This window comes from Lepidochelys kempii, chromosome 15 (assembly GCF_965140285.1).
Source record: "Lepidochelys kempii isolate rLepKem1 chromosome 15, rLepKem1.hap1, whole genome shotgun sequence".
In the NCBI taxonomy this organism is placed as follows: domain Eukaryota; kingdom Metazoa; phylum Chordata; order Testudines; family Cheloniidae; genus Lepidochelys; species Lepidochelys kempii.
In genome coordinates, this window is record NC_136394.1 from 2,733,356 (window position 1) to 2,760,760 (window position 27,405).

General features: G+C 51.1%; 1 protein-coding gene across 3 annotated transcripts in view; it reads left to right on the forward strand.

Annotated features, from left to right (window-relative positions):
- DTX1 (deltex E3 ubiquitin ligase 1) overlaps positions 1–27,405 on the forward strand; it is a 103,555-nt gene that overhangs the window by 63,114 nt on the left and 13,036 nt on the right. For all 3 annotated transcript variants that reach the window (XM_073313152.1, XM_073313150.2, XM_073313151.1), the window contains exon 3: positions 4,044–4,725. In XM_073313152.1, coding sequence (XP_073169253.1) covers positions 4,044–4,725 — 682 coding nt within the window. The remainder of the gene's footprint in view (positions 1–4,043; positions 4,726–27,405) is intronic.

Sequence of the window (27,405 nt, forward strand, 5' to 3'; positions counted from 1 at the left end):
CACAGCAGCCCCTACAGTAGATTTGCCCACCCCAAACTGATTCCCGATTGACTGGTAGCTGTCGGGCATTGCAAACTTCCACAGGGCTATGGCCACTCACTTCTCAGCTGTGAGGGCTGCTCTCATTTTGGTGTCTTTGCGCTTCAGGGAAGGGACAGCAAGTCACAAAGTTCCATGAAAGTGGCCCTACGTATATGAGAGTTTCACAGCCACTGGGAATCATCCCATACCTGCAACACTATGCTGTCCCACCAGTCTGTGCTTGTTTCCCAGGCCCAGAATTGGCGTTCCATGGCATGAACCTGGCCCAACGCCACCATGATCTCCCAATCGCCACATGCCGTGCTTCTAGGAATGTCTGTGTCCATGTCCTCATCAGTATAGTAATCGCGCTGTCATTGCTTCCTCACCCGGTTTTGTAGGTACTGCACACACTGCTGGATAATGTGTGAGGTATTTACAATGGTCAAAACTGCAGCAGAGATCTGAGTGGGCTCCATGCTTGCTGCGCTATGGCGCCTGCACGGGTAATCCTGGAAAAAGGGTGCGAAACATAGGAGAGCAGAGTGGCAATGGAAGAGGTGCTGTTCAGTTCACGATAGCCAAAAAAAGGCGGGAAATGGTTGTCTTCTGTAGCTTTCACGGAGGCGGGAGCCCAGGACAGACAACATGGAGAAGCTTGGTAGCATGCCAAGAGCGGGAGAGCAGAGTTGGCAGCGGAAGTGGTCAGTGAGGAAGAGAAAGAGTAGATACTTATAGGGATTACGTAGAAAGATGAGAGGAAATGCGAGGTGAATTCATAGTACCAGGAGAGAAGCGGTGCACCATACTGCACCATCTGCTGAAAGCAGTATGGCGTCTGCATGCCAAAAAGGCACTGTCATAAATATAAAGGGAAGGGTAAACACCTTTAAAATCCCTCCTGGCCAGAGGAAAAACCCTTTCACCTGAAAAGGCTTAAGAAGCTAGGATAACCTCGCTGGCACCTGACCACAATGACCAATGAGGAGACAAGATACTTTCAAAGCTGGAGGCAGGAGAAACAAAGGGTCTGGGTCTGTCTGTATGATGCTTTTGCTGGGGACAGAACAGGAATGGAGTCTTGGAAACTGAGTAAGTAATCTAGCTAGATATGCGTTAGATTTTGATTTCTTTAAATGGCTGAGAAAATAAGCTGTGCTGGATGGAATGTATATTCCTGTTTTTGTGTCTTTTTGTAACTTAAGGTTTTGCCTAGAGGGATTCTCTATGTTTTGAATCTAATTACCCTGTAAGGTATTTACCATCCTGATTTTACAGAGGTGATTCTTTTTACTTTTTCTTCTATTAAAATTCTTCTTTTAAGAAACTGAATGCTTTTTCATTGTTCTTAAGATCCAAGGGTTTGGGTCTGTGGTCACCTATGCAAATTGGTGAGGATTTTTATCAAACCTTCCCCAGAAAAAAGGGGGTAAGATTTGGGAGGATTTTTGGGGAAAAGATGTTTCCAAACTAACTCTTTCCTAATAATAATAATACCGGTGTTAGACGTTTGGTGGTGGCAGCGAAAGTCCAAGGGCAAAGGGTAAAATAGTTTGTACCTTGGGGAAGTTTTAATCTAAGCTGGTAAAAGTAAGCTTAGGAGGCTTTCATGCAGGTCCCCACATCTTTACCCTAGCGTTCAGAGTGGGGAAGGAACCTTGACAGGCACAAAATGATTGTCTGCCGTAGCTTTCATGGAGGAAGGAGCGACTGACGACACACACCCAGAAACACCCGCAAGAATTTTTTTGCCCTGTCATGCACTGGGAGCTTAACCCAGAATTCCAATGGGCGGCGGGGACTGTAGGATAGCTACCCACAGTGCACTGCTCTGACATTCAATGCTAGCCTCGGTACTGTGGACACACTCCGCCGAATTCACGCGCTTTAGTGGGGACACACAAGACCGAATGTATAAAATAGCTTCCGAAAATTTGAATAGAATAATTTTGAAATAATTTTGTACTGTAGACATACTCGTAGAATCCTTTGCTCCTGCCTACAAACTGCACTCTGGGAAGGGTATTAAGTTCTGCTAGGCCAGGCCAGGCTGACAAAGATTCTGTAGCTAAAGGTGTTTTCACTGTCCCCTGAGTTGATGGTAAGTGTAATTGTAAACGGGCAGTCGTCATCAAGCAGGTCTGTTTCCAGTGGAGTCCCACAGGGCTCAGTTCTTGGCCTTTGCTATTTAACCTTTTTATCAGTTACTTGGAAGAAAACACAAAATCAGCTGATAAAGTTTGCAGATGACACAAAAATTGAGGGGGTGGAAAATAATGAAGAGGACAGGTCATTGATTCAGAGCGATCTGGATTTCTTGGTAAACAGTGCAAGCCAACAGTATGTGTTTTAATACGGCTCTGTGTAAATGTATACACCTAGGAACAAAGAATGTCAGCTGTACTTACCAGATGGGGGACTCTATCCTGGGTCACAGTGACTCTAAAACAGATTTGGGGGTCATGGTGAACAATCAGCTGAATGTGAGCTCTGGGTGCGACACTGACCAAAAGCCAACGCAGTCCTGGAATGTATAAACAGGGCATCTCAAGTAGGAGCACCCTTGTATTTGGCACTGGTGCGACCACTGCTGGAATCCTGTGTCCAGTTCTGGTGCCCACAGTTCAAGACGGATGTTGATAAATTGGCGAAGGGTCAGGGAAAAGCCTGGCCTCTGAGACCCTCCGCACTCATGGGGTTTCAGAGGCCAGGCTCCAGACCAAACCCCAACATCTACACTGCAGTTGTTAGCCCTGCAGCTGGAGCCCCACAAGCCCAAGTGAGCTGACCTGGGCCAGTTGTGGCCATGCCATGGGTCTTTTATTGCAGTGTAGATATACCCAAAGAGAAGGTTAGGGGCTGACTTGATTACAGTCTATAAGTACCTACATGGGAAACAAATATTTAACAATGGGCCCACCAATCTAGTAGAGAATGGTTGAAAATGATCCAATGGCTAGAAGTTGAAGCTAGACAAATTCAGACTAGAAACAAGATGTAAATTTTTTGATCGTGTTGGAACCTGGCTCTCGGGGTCACAGCAATGCTCAGGTTTGGCCCAGCCAAAAAGTGATGGAGCTGTGGCCCCAGTGTTGTTCCCACTCCCGACTCCATGGCCAATGGCTTATGCAATATGTGGGGGCCTACTGTGGCTTGTGCGGTTGGTAACGGGGAAATGGAACCTTTCACAGGTAGGTCACCGACTCTATCTGAGTCAAAATGTTGGTGTTCCATAGCTTGTGTGGAATGAATTTGTTCAGACCATTTCCTAAGGCTCAGGTGTTGAACCCACAAAACTCATTGTCACTAGTTAACACTAACTGGCTCCTGGTTGGCAGGCTGAACCAAGCATTGAATGGCCCCTCCAAGCATTGAATGGGTGGCCCCTCCAACTCAGGGCTAAGCCCCACTGTGCTGACCTTGGTGCCCAGGTGCTAAATAACGGGGGCTGATTGCTGCTCTGTTACTAAAGTGCAACTCTGTGGGTTCCAGTGGAATTACCCTGGCATCAGCTTGGAAGGTAGTGGCTACTCAGCCCCATCTTTTTAAGCAAAGCAGGTTCTGTGGCTCTAATGCTCCACTCCCTTACACTGGAGTAAAGCCAGGGTAACCCCATTGCCTATCTCAGGGCGAGAGGCGAATCGGGCTCAGGGTATATGTGTCTGTAATAATATAAGTAGGTTTTGCTTCCAATAATTATAGAGGGCCAGAATCTCAGTGGGAGTAAATTGGCATTGCTGCATTGAAGTCAGTGCTGATTTACACCAGCTGAGGATCTGGCCCTGATGGGTGTAAAAAGCCCAGGGTGATAGCTGGGAACAAGCTCTGCTCAGGTATTAGCAAAGCTAGGGCTTGAAGGACCATCCCAGTGTGTGAAATCCTATCTCACCTGGAGAGGTCTCCCAGCCTGACCTGGATCGGCCAGGCTCACCTCGGAGGGCTCCATTCCTCACACGAGCTAGTGTGTCTGACCCATGGAGAGGAAGCTCAGCATCCCTTTTCTGTGTTCTTCTTTCCCCCAGGGACCATGCGTCCAGTGAGGAGGAACTTCTATGACCCCTCCTCGGCCCCTGGCAAGGGGATCGTGTGGGAGTGGGAGAATGACAACAACTCCTGGACCCCCTATGACATGGATATTTGCATCACCATCCAGAATGCCTATGAGAAGCAGCACCCGTGGCTGGACCTCTCCTCTCTGGGCTTCTGCTACCTGATCTACTTCAATAGCATGTCGCAGATGAACCGGCAGACACAGCGGAAGCGCCGACTCCGGCGCCGCATGGATCTGGCGTACCCACTCACCATGGGCTCCATCCCCAAGTCCCAGTCCTGGCCTGTGGGCACCAACTCCGGGCAGCCGTGTTCCTGCCAGCAGTGCCTGCTGGTCAACAGCACCAGGGCAGCCTCCAATGCCATCCTGGCCTCGCAGCGGAGGAAGGTGTATGTGGGTAACAGCAATGGGACTCTGGCTGTTAGGCAGAGCAACACTTTCAACGGCACAGCACTGTGGTCTGCGGGCACCATGACAACCGGGGGGGCAGCTAAAACGGAACAGGCCCGGTCCCCTAGCGGCACGCAAGTGGCCACCTTCTCCCGGAGTCAGAGCGCTCCCACTGGCACCCAGCTTCCTGGGCAGAACAACCTGAACAGGCCTGGCACGCAGCGGGTTGCAATCCTGAGTACCAGGGCCTCCATCCCACCAGGGTAAGAATCTATACCTCCTGTGGGTTCAGTGGCGAGGAAGTGGGGGTAGCTGCTGGAGGGCAGATGTGGAGCCAGGTCACATTATAGGGCTGTTAAAATGGTCCAGTGCCCCTCAACCATAATGCCTATGGTGATATATGGCCTGCATGTTTATGTAGTTTGGCATCCTCCTCCCCGTTGCACTCAGAGACCCTCAGCTCTCATCTGGAGCAGACGCACCCTCCTGAGTAGATGATGGAATTCAGTTTCTGTTCTTTCAAACATGGGGCCTTATTCTCTTCTCTCTTACACCTGGGTAAATCAGGAGTGACTTCACTGAAGTCAGGTGCGTAACACTGGGGTTAAGCCAGTGTGAGTGAGAGGAGAACCGAATGCCTGCTGTCCGCTATGCTCCTGGGCTGGCGGGGTCTAACCCTGGCCTGGGAGGAATGCCCCTCCTTAGTGGGATTCAGTTTCCATGTTCTGTCAATCTTGATAGCCCTCCTTTGCTCTGCTGATGGCATGTAGCCCTGCTGTGGGGGTAACCCAGCCAGTCCCGAAGGTGACGCGGGACTTCTGGGCTAGGAGCATTACAGAGCAAATAGATTGAGAGAGCAGTTCCATGTCCATGGCTGAGGATTTGTGCAGACACTGTTCTATATGATCACGTGTCACCCTTCTCCAGGCTTCCATCCTGTCCAAAGAGGGGCCTGTGTCACTTGGTATTTCCCTGGAGGGGGCTCTGCATTGTTCTTTGGGTGTGTTCATTGTCAGAGAGCCCGACATTCCTGACTAGCTCCACAGCTCCGTGCAGCATGTGGTGCTGCACGCCTCCCCTACTTCCGGTGGGGAAAGCCAGAAAGAATTCATGGGATGGCTCTCCACAGCAAGAGGAGGGCCAGGGTGGCTGGCGCCAGGGTGGGAAGGGAAGGGAAGAGCTGGGTGTGGTGGGCAGTCCTGGAACCTGACAAAAGTATAACCTAGCGGAAGTCACCCTGGCACCATCAAGATCTGTCTGTTCCCCTCTCCTCCATGTCCTACTTCCCCACCCAGTAACATACACAGCCCCGGTCTGGGTGGAGGAAGCCTCCCTCCTTTGGAACTACTCTCTAACTCCTCAGCCCGTGGGCCTGGTAACCATCCTGTGCCTAACTGGACTGCCTGGGGTCCCTCCTGGGCCCCATTAGCTCAGTCAAAGGGATCACTGCAGATCAGCTCCAGCCCAGCAGCTTGTCCCATCTCTGCAGGATGGGCAGCCCCACATGGCCAGCCACAGGGAGCGCTGACCACAGACGCGGCCAGAGCCGGTAGCCGGTGAGAACAGGGACAGGATGCTGGAGAGAGCAGTTGGTATTTCTAAGCAGCCCTGAACTGGCAGGTGCAGGTCTGGGCCAAGGGGAGACAGAAAGAGCCGTTGTTCCCAGGAGGATGTCAGGTGCCATGCAGTGCCATGCCGTGCGGCCTTGCAAAGCCTGGGCCTTGCAACCACCCACCCCAGAGCCACCATGCAGAGCTGAAGAGCCAGGGGGTGGGGGTGTCTGACTGTCGGTGGGGGGTCGGCTCTGTGCACTGAAAGTTGTGTGGTCTTGTTGCTGTAGCACCCGGGCCCAGGTACAGTGGGTTGTAAACACAAGGGGATTCTCCCGGAATTGCTAAGTGTCCACTCCTGCTTGCTCGCTCTCACTCTCCCAGCCTCCTTCCTCCTCCATCCCTTGTCCCCCACACCTGATCTGATTTAGTGCATCCCTAATTTCCAGTGCTAGAGTCCATCGAACTCCCAGAGGCTCAATGGACTATAACTATATAGACAGATGGATAGAGTGGGTGGATGAGAAGGAGGGATGGAGAGTGGGGACGGAGGGATAGAGATTGTCAAGGTTCCTTCCCCACTCTGAACTCTAGGGTACAGATGTGGGTACCCGCATGAAAGACCCCCTAAGCTTATTCTTACCAGCTTAGGTTAAAAACTTCCCCAAGGTACAAACTTTGCCTTGGCCTTGAACAGTATGCTGCCACCTCCAAGCGTGTTAAACAAAGAACAGGGAAAGAGCTCACTTGGAGACGTCTTTCCCCAAAATATCCCCCCAAGCCCTACACCCCCTTTCCTGGGGAAGGCTTGATAAGAATCCTCACCAATTTGTACAGGTGAACACAGACCCAAACCCTTAGATCTTAAGAGCAATGAAAAATCAATCAGGTTCTTAAAAGAAGAATTTTAATTAAAGAAAAGGTAAAAGAATCACCTCTGTAAAATCAGGATGGTAAATACCTTACAGGGTAATCAGATTCAAAACATAAAGAATCACTCTAGGCAAAACCTTAAGTTACAAAAAGAAACAAAAACAGGAATATACATTCCATCCAGCACAGCTTATTTTACCAGCCTTTAAACAAAAGGAAATTGAATGCATTTCTAACTAGATTACTTACTAACTTAACAGGAGTTGGAAGGCTGCATTTCTGATCTGTTCCCGGCAAAAGCATCGCACAGACAGACAGAACCCTTTGTCCCCCCCACTCCAGATTTGAAAGTATCTCGTCCCCTCATTGGTCATTTTGGACCAGGTGCCAGCGGCATTACCTTAGCTTCTTAACCCTTTAGAGGTGAAAGGGTTTTGCCTCTGGCCAGGCAGGATTTTATAGCACTGTATCCAGAAAGGTGGTTACCCTTCCCTTTATATTTATGACAGAGGTGATGGATGGAGGGGAGAGATGAGGAAGGAGGAGAGGGATGGGAAGGGAGAGATGGAGGGGGGATGGGGATGGATGGATGGATAGAGGGAAGGTATGGGGATGGAAGGCAGGGGTGGGGAAGGAAGGATGGAGGGGGTGGATAAAGGGGAGGTATGGGGATGGAAGGAAGGGATGTGGAGGGATGGGGATGGAGGGAGGGAGGGATGGAGAGGAGGGATGTGGGAGGGATGGAGGGAGAAGAGGCATAGGGATGGGGATGGAGGGAGGGAGGGAGGGATGGATGGATGGATGGAGGGGGGAGATGGATGGAGGAGAAGGTTGGGGATGGAGGAGTGGAAGGGAGGGATGTGGGAGGGATGGATGGATGGAGAGGAGGGATGCGGAGAGGGAGCCCCAGTAACGCTATCCACAAGGCTCAGAGTGGGGTGCCTTGCCCAAGGCTGTAGACCCAGTCAAAATAGTCCAGAGCTTTGATGTGGTGTGCGAGGGGACTCTGTGCTGGGAGGAGCGATGCAGCCAAGTCTAATAAGTGCTTCCAATGGGCTTGCAGAGCCCAGAAGGGACTACCCCTGTTCTTCTCAGGGTCTGATGCTACTTGCAACCATACCATGATACATGCTGGAGATGCAGGGGCATGGCTCTGTGTGCATTTCCGGTTGGAAGTGAATCCTGTGGGTCTATCTGGGTTTGTTATCAGACTGTAGAGATCTTGGGTTGGGTAGTGCTGTTATTGCCAATCAGGCATCAGCTTCACTTGGCTGGGTAGACAACTAGACTGGGAGACCTGGGTTCTGTTCCTGGCTCTGCCATTGGCCTGCTGGGTGACCCGGACAAGTGATTTCACCACTCTGAGCCTCAGTTTCCCCATCTGTAAATAACACTGACCTTCTTTGTAGAGTGCTTTGAGATCTATGAATGAAAGATGCTATAAAAAGCTAGGAATTATTATTCTTCATGTTAGACTGGGCTTCGTCACTATTCTGGGTCTGTCCCTAGTCAATATCTGTGCTTAGATGCCAGGCTGGTAGATGCCTGAGAAATATCTTTGCTAGCTAGGGTCAGATGCGCAACTCATGTAACTTGTCCCAGATCTGTTGAAATAATGGAGCTATGCTGAGTCCCACCAGCTGAGGAGCTGCCCCATAACCCACACAATAGGCAGTCAGCCGGGTTGGCACATTCATCCCGGGACCATTGCGATCAGCTAGTGTGACCCGCTGGATCGCACAGACCCTAGAACTGCCCCACAGTAAAGCCTAACGAAAGCAGAGTTAGACTGACTCAGACACGACTTTCACCTCCACTGCTTTTCAGCTATCCCCCTTGCTACCTCCTCTGCTTTGGACACTGAGCCACCCCCTAGCCCTTCTCCGATCAGCCTGAGAAATGTATTGAAACAAGCCATCTTAGCTTGACTCTTGTAGCCTCTGTCAGCGATGAACCGGGCAATTCTCTGAGACCCCTCGAAGCCCTGTCACTACCAGCCTATCCCCATAAGAACATAAGAATGGTCCTACTGGGTCAGACCAAGGGTTCATCCAGCCCAGTATCCTGTCTTCCGACAGTGGCCAATGCCAGGTGCCCCAGAGGTAATCAACAGAACAGGTCGTCATCAAGTGATCTATCCCCTGTCACCCATTCCCAGCTTCTGGCAAACAGAGGCTAGGGACACCATCCCTGTCCATCCTGGCTAATAGCCATTGATGGGCCTATCCTCCATGAATTTATCTAGTTCTTTTTTGAACCCTGTTATGGTCTCTGCCTTCACAACATCCTCTGACAAGGAGTTCCACAGGTTGACTGTGCGTTGTGTGAAGAAATACTTCCTTTTATTTGTTTTAAACCTGCTGCCTATTCATTTCATTTGGTGACCCCTAGTTCTTGTGTTATGAGAAGGAGTAAACACTTCCTTATTTACTTTCTCTACACAAGTCATGATTTTATAGACCTCAATCATATCCCCACTTAGCCATCTCTATTCCAAGCTGAAAAGTCCCAGTCTTATTAATCTCTCCTCATACAGAAGCCGTTCCATACCCCTAATAATTTTTGTTGCCCTTTTCTGAACCTTTTCCAATTCCAATATATCTTCTTTGAGATGGGGTGACCACATCTTAACACAGTATTCAAGATGTGGGCATAGCATGGATTTATATGGAGGCAACATAATATTTTGTGTCCTATTATCTATCCCTTTCTTAATGATTCCCAACATTCTGTTGGCTTTTTTGACGGCCGCTGCACATTGAGTGGATGTTTTCAGAGAACTATCCACAATGACTCCAAGATCTTTCTTGAGTGGTAATAGCTAATTTAGACCCCATCATTTTATATGTATAGTTGGGATTATGCAACTCCGAGACTGTGGGGCACATTCTGCTCTTGGGTACCCCAGGAAAGTTCACTGAAGGCAATGCGGATGCCCTGGGGACAACTTTTCCCAATGTAAGGAGCTTTCTACATAGTTATATCTAACTAGAGGCTCTTTCCTGGCCTGCCCCCTATGAATTAAACAGAGAGGGCCAGCTCCTCAGCTGATGTCAATTGGTAGAACTTCACTGAAGTCAGTGGAACGATGCTGATTTACACAGCTGAGGACCTAGCCCCCTGGGTGTGTCACAGTTGTAAAAACAGGGGATGAGGGAGCTGAAGATGAGTCTAAATTAGATCCTCAGCAGGCCTGCCAGGTGAATATTCCCCTAGGCCAATCTTACAGGCACTGTGTTCTGCTCCTGTGTGGTCCCTCTGAGCAGGCCTTGCTGCCTTGGCTTCCCTTTAATTCTGCAGCATTCACTTAGCAGCCTCTTGCATTCCTCACCCTCTGGGGACTCTCTTTTCCTTCCACTTCCTCTCATTACCTTGGTATCTGAGATCTTCCCATTCCAGAGGTGTCTCTCTCTCTCTTCCTTCTTCCCTCCTTAGTTCTGCTTGTCGGCCCTGGCACTCTCAGGCAAACCAGTGTCTTTTTTCAGTCCCCAGGAAAGACCTGTCAAATGATGTCAGGAGATAAACCCGATTGGATTAATTGTAAAACCCCAGTTAATCCAAGGCCATGAGTGAGGCAGCCCCAGTCCCCAGCCCCGCCTCACTAACACCCAGGGGCTGTAAATGGGCTGGCTGTGTATATATTCATACCCCACTGGGAGCCTCTCAGCATGGAGGTGGGGAGGGATGTGATGGAAAATTGCAGAGCTGGAGAGACGCAGCACTCGGATGGTCAGCCTGGGGAAGATTAGCCCTCCGGTGCAGTTGGTCCAGTGCTGGCACTGGGGTTTCTGGGGGCAGAAAGCGTTCGTCAATTCACCCCAATAGCTCATTGTCAACAGGTGTGGTACCACATGACAAGGAAAGAACATGTATGTTTTATAGTGGAAGTTAACTCAGTGGAGCTGCTGATTTACATCAGCTGAGGATCTGGCCCATAGATTCCAAGCAGACGGATGCAATCCAGCAATACTCCCTGAATGGCAAGTTCAGACTATTCCCCCTTCTTCAGCCCTCTGTTTCTGCCACCTCATATCCAAAACACTCCCCAGGCCTTCTCGGCAGGAACTAAGAGCAGCCTTCAAATGGGGAAAGGAAATGGGGAGGGGATGGGTCAAGAGACTGGAAATGGCCCATAGAGATTTCTGGCTTGAGCCCAGTCCAGGTCAGCTGGTGAGCGAAAGTCTCTGGGGGCCTGTGTGAAATGAACTGGCAGGTCTCAATCCAGTTCCAGCATCACCCAGGCTGCAATTGGCCCGCCCTGGGTGGGGATGTCAGCATAGGAGGCAAGGACTGAATGCAGCATGGAGGATGAATGGTCACCCTTCCAGGTCAGAGTCAAGGCATGGAGGCAGTGTGGTAGGGGAGGAGTTTTCATTGTGCTCTATCTTTTCTGCTCAGAAACAAAGAGCTGTGGGCTCCAAGGGGCTCGCAGCACTGCCCTTTTCACCAGCACTAACGTGCCTTTGCCAGGGTGGAGGAGGATAAAACCCAGAATGTAGCTGACCGGTTAGGTGGTAACAAAAGGATCTAATCAGAAGGGAATTACTAAGTAACCCCTACAGGTGCCATACTTTAGTGAGTAATAACCTGGCTTCCCTGAGAACAGACCTCCTGGGTTAGACGTGAGGTCAAACTAGTTGATCACAATGGTGCTTTCTGGCTTTATGATCTATGAACACACTCGGGCTTTCTATGATCAAGCACCAAGATGGCAGACATGGGAGACGCCCAGAGGTCATGGATTTTGATTTGAGTTGAATGTTTTGAGTGCTAGAGCCTGGCAAGGAAAGACCCCTGCGTGAGGGAGGAATCGGCTCACAAATAGCAAACCGCCGGCTCCCTGGTGTCCGCAGAAATCAGAATGGCTGGCAGCGGTAGGTGGGTTCCCTCAGGGTCAGCGCTGGGGTGGCTGGTGTTCAGTATCTTTGTAAATGGTCCCACGCAGGAAGTGCATTGTGCATTGCAGATGAAGAGAAGGCATTGCCAGTGCCAAGAGGACAGGAAGCGTGAGAGGGCAGGAAGAGAGGAGATTTAAAGGGCTGAGCAAAGGGGCTTTAATATAGGAAAATGCAGTGCTCTCTAACTGAGAGATGTGGGAGTCAGGGGTCTGGACTCTAATTCCAGCCCTGCCACACCTGCTCTGTGTCCTTGAGCAAATGATTTCCCCTCTCTTTCTCCTCCTACTCTGGGTCTATTTAGACCAGGGGTCGGCAGCCTTTCAGAAGTGGCTAGCCGAGTCTTCATTTATTCATTTTAATTTAAGGTTTTGCGTGCCAGTCATACATTTTAACTTTTTTAGAAGGTCTCTTTCTATAAGTCTATAATATATCACTAAACTAGTGTTGTATGTAAAGTAAATAAGGTTTTTAAAATGTTTAAGAAGCTTCATTTAAAATTAAATTAAAATGCAGAGCCCCCCAGACCGGCGGCCAGGACCCAGGCAGGGTGAGTGCCGCCTTTGGCATGTGGGCCATAGGTTGCCTACCCCTGATTTAGACTGTAAACGTCTCGGGGCAGGGATTGCTTTTTCCTCTGTGTTCAGATAGCTTCTAGCCCAGTGGGGGCCTGGATCCCAGCTGAGCCTCTGGTCACTGCTGTGATGGAGGAAGACCAAAAGGAGCTGGGTTAGTGGTGCGAGGGCAGTAGCGGTGCAGAAAGGGATTTGGAAGGGGATAGTAGGGGAGAGATTAAATACAGATTTGCAGTGTATTGCTGTAATGAAAAAGGAAAAGATCAGCATGAGATTATGCAGAAAGGAGCTGCATGGAAGAATGCAGAGGAGCCCACTACCCTGGTGGGGGATTACTGAGAGGACCGCTGGATCATATCCTCAGCCGGTGCAAATCTATATAGCTCTGTCCACTTAGCTCATTTGTAGCCACTGAGGATCTGGTCTACTCTGTGCATTGCTGGGCAGCTAACCGGATGGAGATAAATGAGAGGAGGCAAAGAAAAGTGATCATGATAAATGTGAAAGGTCCAACATGACAGGAAGGGCTAAAGGGACTTAATTCCTAGAAGAAAGAAGGATGAGGGTATTGTGATAGCTCTGTGCATAGAGTTAAGCGAGAATATTAAGGATGGTGAAGACTTAGTCAAGGTTGCCCAACAATGGATCAAAGAAGTACAGGTTAGATCACATACCTTCAAGCCACCAGAGCAAATAGAAAATGGAGCAGTCAGGAAAGGTCATTGAGACGTGCCCAGTGAGACAAGACCACGTACTCTGGGGACAGCATGGAGGAGAAGCCAGGAGCAGCAGCTGGACTGGATGTCCCTTCTGGGTCTGATCTCTATGAATTCCAGTGAGTGCAGTGCTGGGAGGGGCCCTGGGGGAGCAGAAACGTTGGTGTCATGGTGAGTAGCCCTTGGTCTTACCCACTGTAAATTGAGATGAGGGTATTGTTTGTGCAATAGACACTATACTGTGAATTTCAGAGTTGGGCTCAAAGCAAAGGACAGATCCAACCTGACCCCTAAGTTGGGAAATGGGATGTCACAATCTAAACCCGGGATCTACATTTTGCAGCTGCCGCCTATAATGGGCCAAATCTAACCCCAAATCCTCCCCACCCCAGACTAAAATGTTGGGGCATTCAAAATGAAGGTCTAGATTTGAATTATACAGGTTGGTCCCTCCCTGGAGTCTGAGAAACCACCTCTGAAAAGGACCTGATGGAGAAGCGCTTGAGAACGTCTGGAGTGGAGGCAGGAGGGGAAATTGAGCTAGAGGCTCGATCTGAGTCAGCAATGCAGCTGTGGTGGAAGCTCGGTATTTGTCATCTTCGCTCTTGCTTTGCACATGGGAACACCTGTTTGTCAGTGAGAAAATCTTTGAGCCCCAGTTACTCTCTGGTTCCCGCGCCCAACCCATCACCTCACCTCTCTCCTACTGTCAGGAGACCCTGATCTGTCACCAACCAGGTGGCTACGGCATGGCTTTGTGATGCCAGTGACCCTTGACTTAGCACCACCCTCTACCCCATCCTGCTGGGGGCAATACAAGTGAAGCCCAAAGTGCGTCTTGCAGATCAGAGCCTGGGGCACCACATGGCAGGATGGCACAAGGCCCAGATCCTCAAAGGTACTGAGGCAACCTTGCTGCAGGCAGATGTGTCCTTGATGTCCTTGGCTCTCACCCCTCTGCCTTGTTCTCAGTCTGAGAGGGCCCTTGTGGCATGTGACCCTTTCCTCTGGGCTAGGTGTTTGAGCTGGGTAGCTTTGGACTCCACTTAACCCTCCCTCAAGAACATCTCACAGCAGTTGCTGCAAACCCTCTTGAACACAGCAAAGTTTATTCAACACAGACACTGGAGAGAGAACCAGTGGAAATGAAAGTGCCTCGTATACTTTCCTACTGCAGCTCAAGGTTCCCACAGGGCAACGCGCAGATGGCCCAGATTTTAGCTCAGTTACTCAACCTGGTTAATGACGCATTTTCTGTCTACACTGCAAATCTGAGCCAGGTTATGACTAGGTCGGGGGACAGCCAGGTTAACCATGGCTATATCAGTATAGAGGGAGGCTTGTGTTCTCCCTTAAGGTCTTGCTGCCCTCGAGGCCTGGAAAAGCTCAACTTTGCACCTAGGGTCTGTGTCCGCTGCAGTCCCAGGCTGTGATTGCAGCTTGTGTGGCAGCACCTGAGCTAGCTTGGGTCCCGGAGCCAGGCCAGCACAGGCTGGGGAAGCCCTCCTGGACCCCTGCGTATTACTCAGCCCTCTAGCCCTTGCTGCTGCGGCTTCACTGCTCTGGTACCTTAGCTAGCTCCCCCTGAGACTGCAGTGTGAACACCCCTCCCCTCCCTTCCCAGTATCTTCACTCATCAGTCTAATGCTTTGCATCGCCCGCCTCGGGTATCTCAGTGCACACGACCTGTTCTCTGGGCCGCCAGCTCTGTCTGCAGTCACTGTTGGCCCCAACGCTTCCATCCACTGTCTGGCAGTTTTACAGACTCCAGGAAGTCTCACTGATGTGCAGCACAGCTGGGGCCCTTCCCCATCTCTAGCCCCTTGGCCCTGGTATGGAAAGATCACACACGGCTGGTGTAGGGATCAGCTGTTCTGAGTTTATGGCAAGACATGGGTCTGGTTAAGGGCACTCTTGACTATTCCATACAGCTGCTGGCACTGTGCATATGGACAGGGGGCTTTTGCAGCTGGGTGCTGTGGCTGTTGCAGGGTGCAACTCCATTGACTTCAGTGGATTTGCACCTATAGAATCATAGAACCATAGAATATCAGGGTTGGAAGGGACCTCAGGAGGTCATCTAGTCCAACCCCCTGCTCAAAGCAGGACCCATCCCCAACTAAATCATCCCAGCCAGGGCTTTGTCAAGCCTGACCTTAAAAACTTCAAAGGAAGGAGATTCCACCACCTCCCTAGGTAACATATTCCAGTGCTTCACCACCCTCCTAGTGACAAAGGTTTTCCTAATATCCAACCTAAACCTCCCCCACTGCAACTTGAGACCATTACTCCTTGTTCTGTCATCAGCCACCACTGAGAACAGTCTAGATCCATCCTCTTTGGAACCCCCCTTCAGGTAGTTGAAAGCAGCTATCAAATCCCACCTCACTCTGCTCTTCTACAGACTAAATAACCCTAGTTCCCTCAGCCTCTCCTCATAAGTCATGTGTTCCAGTCCCCTAATTGTTTTTGTTGTCCTCTGCTGGACGTTTTCCAATTTTTCCACAGCCTTGTAATGTGGGGCCCAAAACTGGACACAGTACTCCAGAGGAGGCCTCACCAATGTCAAATAGAGGGGAACCATCACGTCCCTCGATCTGCTGGCAATGCCCCTACTTCCCCGGCTCCTCCTTCTTCCCTTTTCTAAAGATGGGCACTACATTAGCCTTTTTCCAGTCATCCGGGACCTCCCCCGATCGCCATGAGTTTTCAAAGATAATGGCCAAGGGCTCTGCAATCACATCCGCCAACTCCTTTAGCACTCTCGGATGCAGTGCATCTGGCCCCATGGACTTGTGCTCATCCAGCTTTTCTAAATAGTCCTGAACCACTTCTTCCTCCACAGAGGGCTGGTCACCTCCTCCCCATGCTGTGCTGCCCAGTGCAGTAGTCTGGGAGCTGACCTTGTTCGTGAAGACAGAGGTAAAAAAAGCATTGAGTACATTAGCTTTTTCCACATCCTCTGTCACTAGGTTGCCTCCCTCATTCAGTAAGGGGCCCACGCTTCCCTTGACTTTCTTCTTGTTGCTAACATACCTGAAGAAACCCATCTGGTTACTCTGAACATCTCTTGCTAGCTGCAACTCCAGGTGTGATTTGGCCTTCCTGATTTCACTCCTGCATGCCTGAGCAATATTTTTATCCTCCTCCTTGGTCATTTGTCCATTCTTCCACTTCTTGTAAGCTTCTTTTTTGTGTTTAAGATCGGCAAGGATTTCACTGTTAAGCCAAGCTGGTCGCCTGCCATATTTACTATTCTTTCTACACATCGGGATGGTTTGTCTCTGTAACCTCAATAAGGATTCTTTAAAATACAGCCAGCTCTCCTGGACTCCTTTCCCCCTCATGTTATTCTCCCAGGGGATCCTGCCCATCAGTTCCCTGAGGGAGTCAAAGTCTGCTTTTCTGAAGTCCAGGGTCCGTATTCTGCTGCTCTCCTTTCTTCCCTGTGTCAGGATCCTGAACTCGACCATCTCATGGTCACTGCCTCCCAGGTTCCCATCCACTTTAGCTTCCCCTACTAATTCTTCCCAGTTTGTGAGCAGCAGGTCAAGAAATGTTCCGCCCCAGTTGGTTCCTCCAGAATTTGCACGAGGAAATTGTCCCCTACCCTTTCCAAAAACTTCCTGGATTGTCTGTGCCCCGCTATATTGCTCTCCCAGCACATATCAGGGTGATTGAAGTCTCCCATGAGAACCAGGGCCTCCGATCTAGTAACTTCCGCTACTTTCCCTGAAGCTGCATTTAGTCTTGATGCTGGAGATTTTTAGACCCAGGTGGCAGAGTTTATAACCAATCCCCTTCCGCACTATCCCTGACCTACGGGATTTACACACTGGGTGCTGTTGGAGGAAAATCTCGGCCTCCTAACTGGAGGTGGAATCAGGAGCTAGCCACAAAGCTCATGAAAATGCCATCCCCAGCTGCAGCTCCCCCTTCATCAAACAGTCTCTCCCACAGGCTACTGCTGGGTCGCACCTTCCATCTGGGCTGCTTCTCCTCACCAGCCTCCAGGCTCGTCTCTAGCTGCAGCTGCCTGCATCCCCCGAGCCTGGAGGGCTTTTGCAGTCCAGAGATTCTCGGTATGGTCCTTAGCAAAGGGCTGACAGTGAATCGGAGAGAGGAATGAGCCCTTTCAAGCCCTTTGCTTGTGACCCTCGCTTAGGATGGGCACATTTGTCCCCCACTCATGCCTTGGCCACTCAGGAGACCTGATAACGGGGGGAAGGGTGTGAGGCTGGCTCTGAGGCAACCGCTATTGAAATCTGCCTTGAATGTCTCCTCCTCTTCTGATCTCTGTCTCTCATTGCCCCAGAGTCTGGGCTCCAGCTGCTCGGCAGTGCAGGAAGTGGTTCACAGAAGCCGTTCAGCTGCGGTTAGCCGGAGAGGGATGTAAACGAGCATCACACGGCCTGTGGCCCCCTGGTCCACCCACGAGTTCGAGCGCCGACGTGAGAAAATGCACTTCCCCTCTCGCTCGCCCACCTCCTGCAATGAAAACAGAGCAGGCCTCCCGCAGGCCCTGAGAACTCCTCTCTGGCTCAGAAGCACCTTCGCAGCTGGGCTTCTCAAATGGAGGCCTGGGACAGGGCTGTCTCCACAGTAGCATCTCTGGCCGGCTCAGAGCCCCCATGTGCTGCAGAGGTTAGTCATCGGGGGGGGTCAGAGACAATGTTTCCAGGTAGGTGTACATACCTATGCACACACACACACTTCTAGGGGGATCTCACACACACACAGAGATACACACATCACACACACACACTTCTAGGGGGATCTCACACACACACAGAGACACACACATCACACACAGAGATACACACATCACACACACACACTTCTAGGGGGATCTCACACACACAGATACGCGTACAACGACAGCCATGGGGGAGCTCTCACACACTCACCCTGTACACATGTGCATGCATGCACACACTGCTGGGGACCTCACGCCCACCCCGTTGCACGGCTACACGCATGCACACCCACTTTGCTACAGGAATCTCACACACACTAATGCCACGCTGTGCAGGAGGCATCAGCTGGAGGCAAGCCGAGCAGCTGGTGAGGAGCAGCAGCCCCGCGGGAAGGAGTATGCACATGTACGCTCAGTCATTGGGATCTCATACACAGGCATGTACACTCCTCCACAGTGAGCCACATTCACAGCCTGCCCCACACAAACCCTCCCCTGGGGATTTCTCTCTCTCTCTCTCTCTCTCGTACACACACATACACACAACTCAAGATCACGCTCACGCCCCAGCATGCACCAGGTACAGCAGTTTTCTAAAGAAAATATCCAGAGCTAGGGGATGCATTTACAACGCTGAGAAACTTCCCAGTGGAAGGGTGTGGGGCTGGTTTTCAGCCATCACTCCCCCCAGGTGTTCTCGCAGGAAACCAGCCTGATCTACTCCCACTATTGGTAACGAGATCGTTGATGAAAGCTTTTCACTGGTTTCGTACTGAGAAAACCAGAACGATGCTGGTGAGCGAAAGCCTCAGCAAGATAGCCTGCCAGAAGCAAGGCAAGTGTCCCACGCCAGCGCTGCCATCACCCCAGTCCTAACCCCAGTTGTTCCCGGCCTGGGTCCCTGCAGCTATCCCAATGCGCTGCACTTCTGACCTGCAGCTCACCAGTATTCCAGTTCAGCTCTCGCCTGAGCCATAGAATCCCTGCCCCTCCTGATCCTGGGCACAGCAAGAGCTCCCCCCATGCATTTTGTTCCCTACCTTCAGCATTCCTGCTGTTCCAGTCTTAGGAACATAGGACCTAGGGCTTGAAGGGACCTCTTGGGTCATTGTTTCCAGCCTCTGCTATCACAGGCAGCTCCATCACATCATCCCATTCATAAACTTCCCGAGCTCGATCCCAGACTAATTTGGTTGTTTGCCCACCTGCTCCTAGGGGTAGGCTGATCCAGAACCACCCTCCTCTGATGGGTAGAAACATTTTTCTCATTTCCAGCCTCAGTTTACCCATGGCCAGTTTATCCTCATTTGTTCTTTTGCCAGCATTGTCCTTTAGCTCCAATAGTTCTTCCCCCTTCTTGGTATTTACCTCCCAGTGCATTCATAGAGAGCAATCAGAGCCCTTTGCAGCCTCTCCTAAGACGGGCCCTCCGTCCCCTGGGCAGCCTAGCAGCCCATCTCTGCACCTGTTGCAGTTTGAATCCAACTTTCTTGACCACAGGTGACCAGCCTGGTACACAGTATTCACATCTACCAGTGTGATCTATGCCATCATGTGCCAGCAATGCCCCTCTGCCATGCGCGTTGGCCAAACCGGACAGTCCCTACGCAAAAGAATAAAAGGACACAAATCTGACATCAGGAATCGTAACATTCAAAAACCGGCAGGAGAGGCCTCTCTGGCCACTCAGTAAAAGATTTAAGGGTGGCAATTTTGCAACAGAAAAGCTTCAAAAACAGACTGCAACGAGAACCTGCTGAGTTTGAATTAGTATGCAAACGAGATCCCATTAACTCGGGTTTGAATAGAGACTGGGAGTGGCTGGGTCGTTGACTCTATATATTGACTCTATTTCCCCATGTTAGGTATCCTCACACCTTCCTGTCAACTGTCGAAATGGGCCATCGTGATTATCCCGACAAAAGTTTTTTTCTCCTGCTGATAATAGCTCATCTTAACTAATTAGCCTCTCACAGTTTGTATGGCAACTTCCACCTTCGCTGTATGTATATCTATATCTTCTTACTGTGTGTTCCATTCTAGGTGTCCGATGAAGTGAGCTGTGGCCCACGAGAGCTCATGCTCGGATAAATTGGTTAGTCTCTGAGGTGCCACGAGTCCCCCTGTTCTTTTGGAGTATTCCAGAGGGGAGCTCGCCCATGCCCAGCTCGGCACCAGTTCCTGCTGTGCTCATTGCTGTTTTTGCACTCCCACCCAGTTCTGCAATCTCCCTGGTAGTCTAGTGCTGGCCACTGACACAGCATCTCCGTCCTGACCTGCGCTGCCTTGGGCTCTCCCAGTGTTGCAGCCCCCTCCCAGCTCTGCAGCGATCTTTCTGTTCCACCCCCTAGCTCTAGCAATGACCAGCAGCCCTCCTAGAGCAGCAAAAGCCAGCTGAGCAAACCATGATGATCACTAAGCCACGCATCGCCCCGTTGATGTCTGTGGGACTGCTCGCAGTATAAGGTCAAAAAGAACAGGAGGACGTGTGGCACCTTAGAGACTAACCAATTTACTTGAGCATGAGCTTTCGTGGGCTACAGCCCACTTCATCGGACGCATAGAATGGAACATATAGTGAGAAAAGAGTGTAACAGGATCAGGGTCCTAGCTCATCTCATGCAAAAGGCGTATGGTGTATGGGAAAAGAGCAGGGTTGGAAACAGCAGCTTGCCCAGTGTGATTGCCCTGGAAATTCTCCCCCCTCAGCTGAAGAGGGAGGCATGTGAAGCTGCAGGATGCGAGATTGTCACCAAACAGGAGAGTGAGAAAGAACAGGGAGTTTAAAAAAGCAGCATGGTCTAGTGGGTAAGGCATTACCCTGGGCTCCAGTCCCAGTTCTGCCCCTGCCCTGCCTGTCCCCTCACCCCACCTGTCCCGCTACACAAACACACGCTGTAGACAGTCATCCTTCCGAGGCAGGGACCATGCATCTTGCTGGGTGTTTGTACAGCGCTGGGCACAAAAGCACTTGTCTGTCCTACTTGGATACAGCTAAATAGCAATCAGAGCAAGTGAGAGCTGGGGAAAGAGGGAGGGATTTTCAGGGCACTGCTGAAGTCACCACAGTGGAACGCAGAGGAGCTGGGGCTGCTATGCCAAGCTGTCTGTGCCCAGCCGCGGCTGCCACCTGGTACGAGCTTCCTTCCTCTCGGTGACACTGCGCTTTCGCTTCCCTAGTGCTGGGAACTGATCAGAGCTGGCTTGTGGTAGCGTTCTGATCTGCAGAGACGGTGCAGCCCACAGCTACAGATGGACAGGTAGGAACGCCCAGCACCTGGTTGATCCAGCCAGGAGAAACATGACTAATGTCTCTTGTCACCTTCGTGCCTGTGAGAGGGGCTGGAGTGACAGCCCTGCAAGACCAAAACCTGTGGAGCCCCAGAGTGGGTAGCAGCAGGGCAAGCTTCCCAGCAGGATGGCTTGACAGTGACCCAGAGAGACCCCCCTCTAGGGGTGGGAGGGGAGCTCTCCCTCCGGGAGCCGTTCAAGCTTCAGCTTCTCCGCTGGCACTGCCAACAGGGGGCCAGTGAATGGCAGCGGTGCTGATGTTTTTGTGGGAGGGAGCCGTGTGCCCCTGGGCTGGCCTGACACCCAGCTCTCCCGTTGCACAGAACCCACACACAGTTGTCAGCTCATTTTCAGAGAGTGGTGACCTAGGCAAGCTAGAGGCAAAAGTCTCTGAGTCCTGCACCCAGCTGCCATGAACCAGGGCTTGGGGCTTTTTTACTTCCATTGTGATGGTAACTAGTGACTAAGTGACCTGGCCCTGAGTGTTCACTTCTTGGGGACATTTGAGACTCCAGGGGTTCACTTTGGGATGTCCTTCCCATGGGATGCAGGCCCCACTTTCCCCTGGAGCAGGAGCAGAAAGTGTTCTATATCTTCATCCAGGCTTCCATGCAAATAGAGGAAACCCACATCTCTTCCCCCGGGCAGTAATAGCTAGAGTGCTGGTGGGGATTCAGGTTAGTGTCTTTCACTTCCTTTGCAACTAAGGAAGCTGTGTGGAGTGCCATTGCCTTACCCCGGTTTCCTGGGGTCAGACGTTTACGGCTGGCCATTCTCTGCATTCAGCACTGGGCAACCTTAACTCTGCCTCAGTGAGGATTCTGGACAGCTAATGATTAGTTACCCTCTGTGCAGACATAATGGAAAATACAAGCCCTGCTCCCAGAGAGTTTACAACACACAACAAAATGTGTAGTCCTGATTGTTCAGTCTCGTTTTGCATGGTCACATAATAAAATATAACCTCGGGTAGTCTTTTCTCTCACACAGCAAATAATGAATAAGGCAGGATTCTGTGTGCCATACAGAGATATGAATGTTACAGAGGGGTGTCTAAGGCTATAAGGGAAAAAGGTACACTCTTGTATTGTTTGAATAGTAGGCTATGATCATGCCTGTATTGTGATGATGTATATCCACAAGGGGGCAGAATTAAGGTTACCCAGGCAGCCTTAGCAGGGCTATTTTGTGAGTGCTTAGCTGTGCAGCTGTAATGTCCTATTAATATAGGTTTCAGAGTAGCAGCTGTGTTAGTCTGTATTCGCAAAAAGAAAAGGAGTACTTGTGGCACCTTAGAGACTAACCAATTTATTTGAGCATAAGCTTTCGTGAGCTACAGCTCACTTTGTCGGATGCATTCTGAGCTGTAGCTCACAAAGGCTTATGCTCAAATAAATTGGTTAGTCTCTAAGGTGCCACTAGTACTCCTTTTCTATTAATATAGGTTTCTTTAAAAAGGTGTTTGGGTTCAGGAGCAGATCCACAGCTGGTGTAAATCAACCTAACTCCATGGATTGCAGTGGGACTATGCCAGTTTACATCGCCTGAGGATCTGGCCTTGGTCTCAGTGGTTTCCCCTCGACTTTGAACTGGTTCTGCTCTGTACCAGTCTCTAAATCTTCATATAAGCAGGGGCAAACTAACAGACAGACCCACACTGTGAGCCTAGTCCCCATTTAATTCCACCTTCTCTCATTTGAGAGAGATCCACTGCAAGGAGCAACTCCACCTTAAACCAAGCCAGGACTCTGTAATCTCCCCTAAGCTCTTATTTATCAATGGCAATGGCAGCTGGTGGCTCTTTCCAGACACCCCCACCCGTTCGCAGACTGTGAGGTCATTGACAGGGGAGGTGCCATTCTGCCCCTTACAGAAGGGGATTAAGGCCCTGTTATAAAGCCACCCGATCTGCCGTCCACCAGGCCCTTTTAAGCCAGAGCTGGGGCGAACATCAAGCAGGCTTTCCTCCCCCGGTGCTGCGCTTGCCATCTCTGGAGTGACACACACTGGACCGTGGCCTTGGTCACCGCCATGAAGATCAAGCTGGCAGCTGGGTGAGTGAGCTGACAGCATGAGGGCTGGAGGAGTAGGGTGGGGCAGGGAGAAAGGTGGAGAGCCACACCTGTGCTTCACAAGCTGGCTCCCGCTCCCGTGAAAGTTTGGCCAGCAGCCAGAGCAGGCTCAGACCCTCCCTCCCACTGGAATTTGCCCTGCCTGGGTCTGAGTGGAATGAACAGGAGACTTTCCACGACTGCAGAGCAATGGGAGCTGGTCCTCTCCGCTCTGGGCCCATGTTTCTCTTGTTTAGTGCAAGCCTGGGGGCGTGGGGCTGGGTCAGGGCTCCATGCTTCCTGGCTGCTGTCCCTTGGCTGGCTGCCACCCGTGACACTGGGGCGTGGGGGGATGGGAATGGCTGTATTGATGTTGTCCTTTGGCTGCTTTTCCTTGTAGCCCAGCTCAGAGGCCAAGCCAGCAGAGCGGGCTTCAGTGATGCCACAATGCCGGGGACAGTTATTTTTAGTCCCACCCTGGCTGGGCTTTGTCTCATAGCACCCATAGCCCAGCAGTGGTGAGGGGCACAAGGCCGTTTGGCAGACAGACAAACAGCGCCAGAGGAGAGTCTGTGGCAGAGTGCACAGCCCCTTTCCCATCAGCCCGGGAGTACTCCAGCTTTCCAGGCCTGGGGAGCCAACAGGTCATAGCTCTGGGTGAGGGGCCCTGGGCCCTGAGCCAGTCAAGAGGGTCATAGGAAGTCTCTCCTGGACTCTAATCCCAGCACGGCATCCTGACCTGCCGGGAGTTAAGCTGGGATAAGGCTGAGAGCTCCCTGGGCTGATGTTAACCTCTTAGGCATTGTGATACCTATGCTTAGATGCTGCCACCAAAGCATTCATTTAGCCAGCACTGTGGAAAATGCCAGGGACCTAAGGGTTAACGCTTGGCTTGGTACTTTAGGGGTTTAGCATTAGGCAGGAGTGCGCTATTTATATACTTGCATGTGTGCCAGTTAGGGGCTCTTAGCCACCCCTTTGCTATGCCTGCAGAGCTCGTCTTAACACAAAAAGAAAAGGAGGACTTGTGGCACCTTAGAGACTAACCAATTTATTTGAGCATGAGCTTTCGTGAGCTACATCCGATGAAGTGAGCTGTAGCTCACGAAAGCTCATGCTCAATAAATTGGTTAGTCTCTAAGGTGCCACAAGTCCTCCTTTTCTTTTTGCGAATACAGACTAACACGGCTGTTACTCTGAAACCTCTTAACACAGTAACACGGGCACGAGTCCCATGTGCCAGGGGCTGCAACTGCAAGCATTGTACATTTCAGCTTGCATATTGCAGCTACCACATGTATGCACTTGTGGATTTCTGCAGAGATAGGTGTACTGAGTGAAATGGTTAATACCACTCAGCATGGGCCTAATTTTGCTCCCACTGGTCAACTATCCAAAGTCAGTCTCACCTATTGATTACAGATTTTCACTTTGTCAAAACCAGACTGCTTTAGGGCATCTCCATTTGGGCATCCAGAAACTGAGGCACCCAAAGTTAGGTCTGGTTGGAAAATGTTTTTTTCTACCTTTGGAAAATTTTGATTTTTCACAAAAAATTCAGTTACTGAAATATTTCAAATCAGAAATGGTGCCTCATGGGAGCTGTAGTTTGGCTGTGGCGTGCTCCCAATCTTCTGTATAGGATGAGCTCCCTGGTCAAACTACATTTCCCATGATGCACCAGTCTCCCCTCTTGGTCAGGAGAGGCAGTTGTATCATGGGGCGGGGGGGGGGGGGGTTCCCTGGCCATGGTGCATTATGGGAGATATAGTCGAGCTGGGGAGCCTGGCCCATAAAGGAGAATGGGAACGTGAGGCAAATGAACTACAATTCCCTTGACACACTGAAGCAGCATTTCCAAACTGAAATATTTTGGTTTTAGGGCATTTGGCTTTTTGATGAAAATCAGAATTTTCATGGAAATCAAACCCTTTTTGTGGAAAATTTTTAATCAAAAACTCCAATTTTCTATTGAAAAGTAGTTTTCAACCATCCCATCCCCAAAAATCACTAGTCACTGTGAAAATTTTGACCGGTATTTTTAACATTAGAAAATTGAAATAAATTGGTTATGGTGTATCTGTTTACTGTATGGAATCAGGATTGCTTGACTGCGTGTCATAGCCCGTACACTGTTTATTTTCAACAAGATTCTCTTGTGGTAGCTCAAGCAACAGGGCCCCTTGGTGTAGGAGGATGTGCTGTGTGTATGGATTTGCTAAGTCATTTAATAGCTGCCATGGTGCACGGGAGTTTCTGCTGTCCATGAAACAGGTACACTGAGTGGCTTGTTATAATTGGTCAACATGGGGACCATGAAGGGTAAATATTTTACCAGCACCCCCTCCCTTCTATTGACAGGTACGATCATATTTACAGTATCCTTGCCCTGATGGAATGTAGGATCTAAAAGGGAAGGGCAGGAGAAGCCCCACCCTGACATTTCTAGGGTTGCCAACCCTCCCGGTTTCACCGGGAGTCTCCCAGAATCATGCTCTATCTCCTGAAGTCTACTGAAGCCAAACCAGGAGATTTTAGGCTGCTAAAAGTCTGGCGGTGCAGCAGGGCTTAGCCAGTCTCCCTGCCTGCCCTGGCCCCATGCTGGTCCCAGAAGCAGACAGCAGGTCCCTGCGGCCCCTGGGGTGGGGACAGGGGGTCTCTGCACACTGCCTACGCCCTGAGCGCCGACCCCGCAGCTCCCATTGGCCGGGAACAGCAGTTAATGGGAGCTGCGGGGGCGGTGCTTGAAGGCGGGGCAGCACCCGGAGCCCCCTGCCCCCACCCCAGAAGCCACAGGGGCCTGCTGGCCGCTTCCAGGAGTGGTGTGCGGAGGGGGCAGCGTGCAGAGCCCCCCCCAGCCCCGCTTATCTCGGGCAGCTCCCGGTCGACAGTGCAGTGGGGCTAAGGCAGGCTCCACCACGCAGCTCCCATTGGCCGCAGTTCCCAGCCAATGGGAGCTGCGGAGTCAGTGCTCGGGGTATGGGCAGCGCCCGGAGACCCCCTGCCCCCACCCCAGGGGCCGCAGGGACATTCCAGCTGCTTCTGGGACCGGTGCAGGGCCAGGGCAGGCAGGCAGCCTGGCTTAGCCCCGCTGTGCTGCTGCCCAGGAGCCACACAAGGTCAGAGCCACCTGGCCGGAGCCCGCACCCCTCACCCCCACCTGCACCCCTCCCACACCCCAGCCCTGAGCCCCCTCCAGCACCCAAACTGCCTCCCAGAGCCTGCACCCTGCACCCCAACCCCCTGCCCCAGGCTTAGCCTGGAACCCCCTCCCACACTCTGAACCCCTAAGTCCCAGCCTAGAGCTTGCACCCCCAGTTGGAGCCCTCCCCCTCAGCCCCTGCCCGGCCCAGTGAAAGTGGGTGAGGGTGCGGGAGAGTGAGCAACGGAGGGAGAGGAGATGGAGTGTGCAGGGCAGGGCCGCAGAGAAGGGGAAGGATAGGGGCAGGGCTTCGGGGCAGGGGCAGGGCAAGAGTGTTGGGTTATGTGATTGGACAGGAGGCAGCCCTAGGAGTTTCATAGAATCATAGAGTATCAGGGTTGGAAGGGACCTCAGGAGGTCATCTAGTCAAACCCCCTGCTCAAAGCAGGACCAATCCCCAACTAAATCATCCCAGCCAGGGCTATGTCAAGCCTCACCTTAAAAACCTCCAAGGAAGGAGATTCCACCACCTCCCTAGGTAACGCATTCCAGTGTTTCACCATCCTCCTAGTGAAAAAGTGTTTCCTAATATCCAAACTAAACCTCCCCCACTGCAACTTGAGACCATTGCTCCTTGTTCTGTCGTCTGCTACCACTGAGAACAGTCTAGATCCATCCTCTTTGGAACCCCTTTTCAGGTAGTTGAAAGCAGCTATCAAATCCCTCCTCATTTTTCTCTTCTGCAGACTAAACAATCCCAGTTCCCTCAGCCTCTCCTCATAAGTCATGTGTCCCAGCCCCCTAATCATTTTTGTTGCCCTCCGCTGGACTCTTTCCAATTCAGAATCATAGCACTGGAAGGGATCTTAAAAAGTCATCTAGTCCAGTCCTCTGCCTCATGGCAGGACTAAGCATTATCTAGACCATCCCTGACAGGTGTTTGTCTAACCTGCTTTTATGATGGAGATTCCACAACCTCCCTGAGCAATTTATTCCAGTGCTTAACCACCCTGAGAGTTGGGAAGTTTTTCCTAATGTCCAACCTAAACCGCCCTTGCTGCAATTTAAACCCATTGCTTCTTGTCCTATCCTCAGAGGTTAAGGAGAACAACTTTTCTCCCTCCTCCTTGTAACAACCTTTTACACACTTGAAA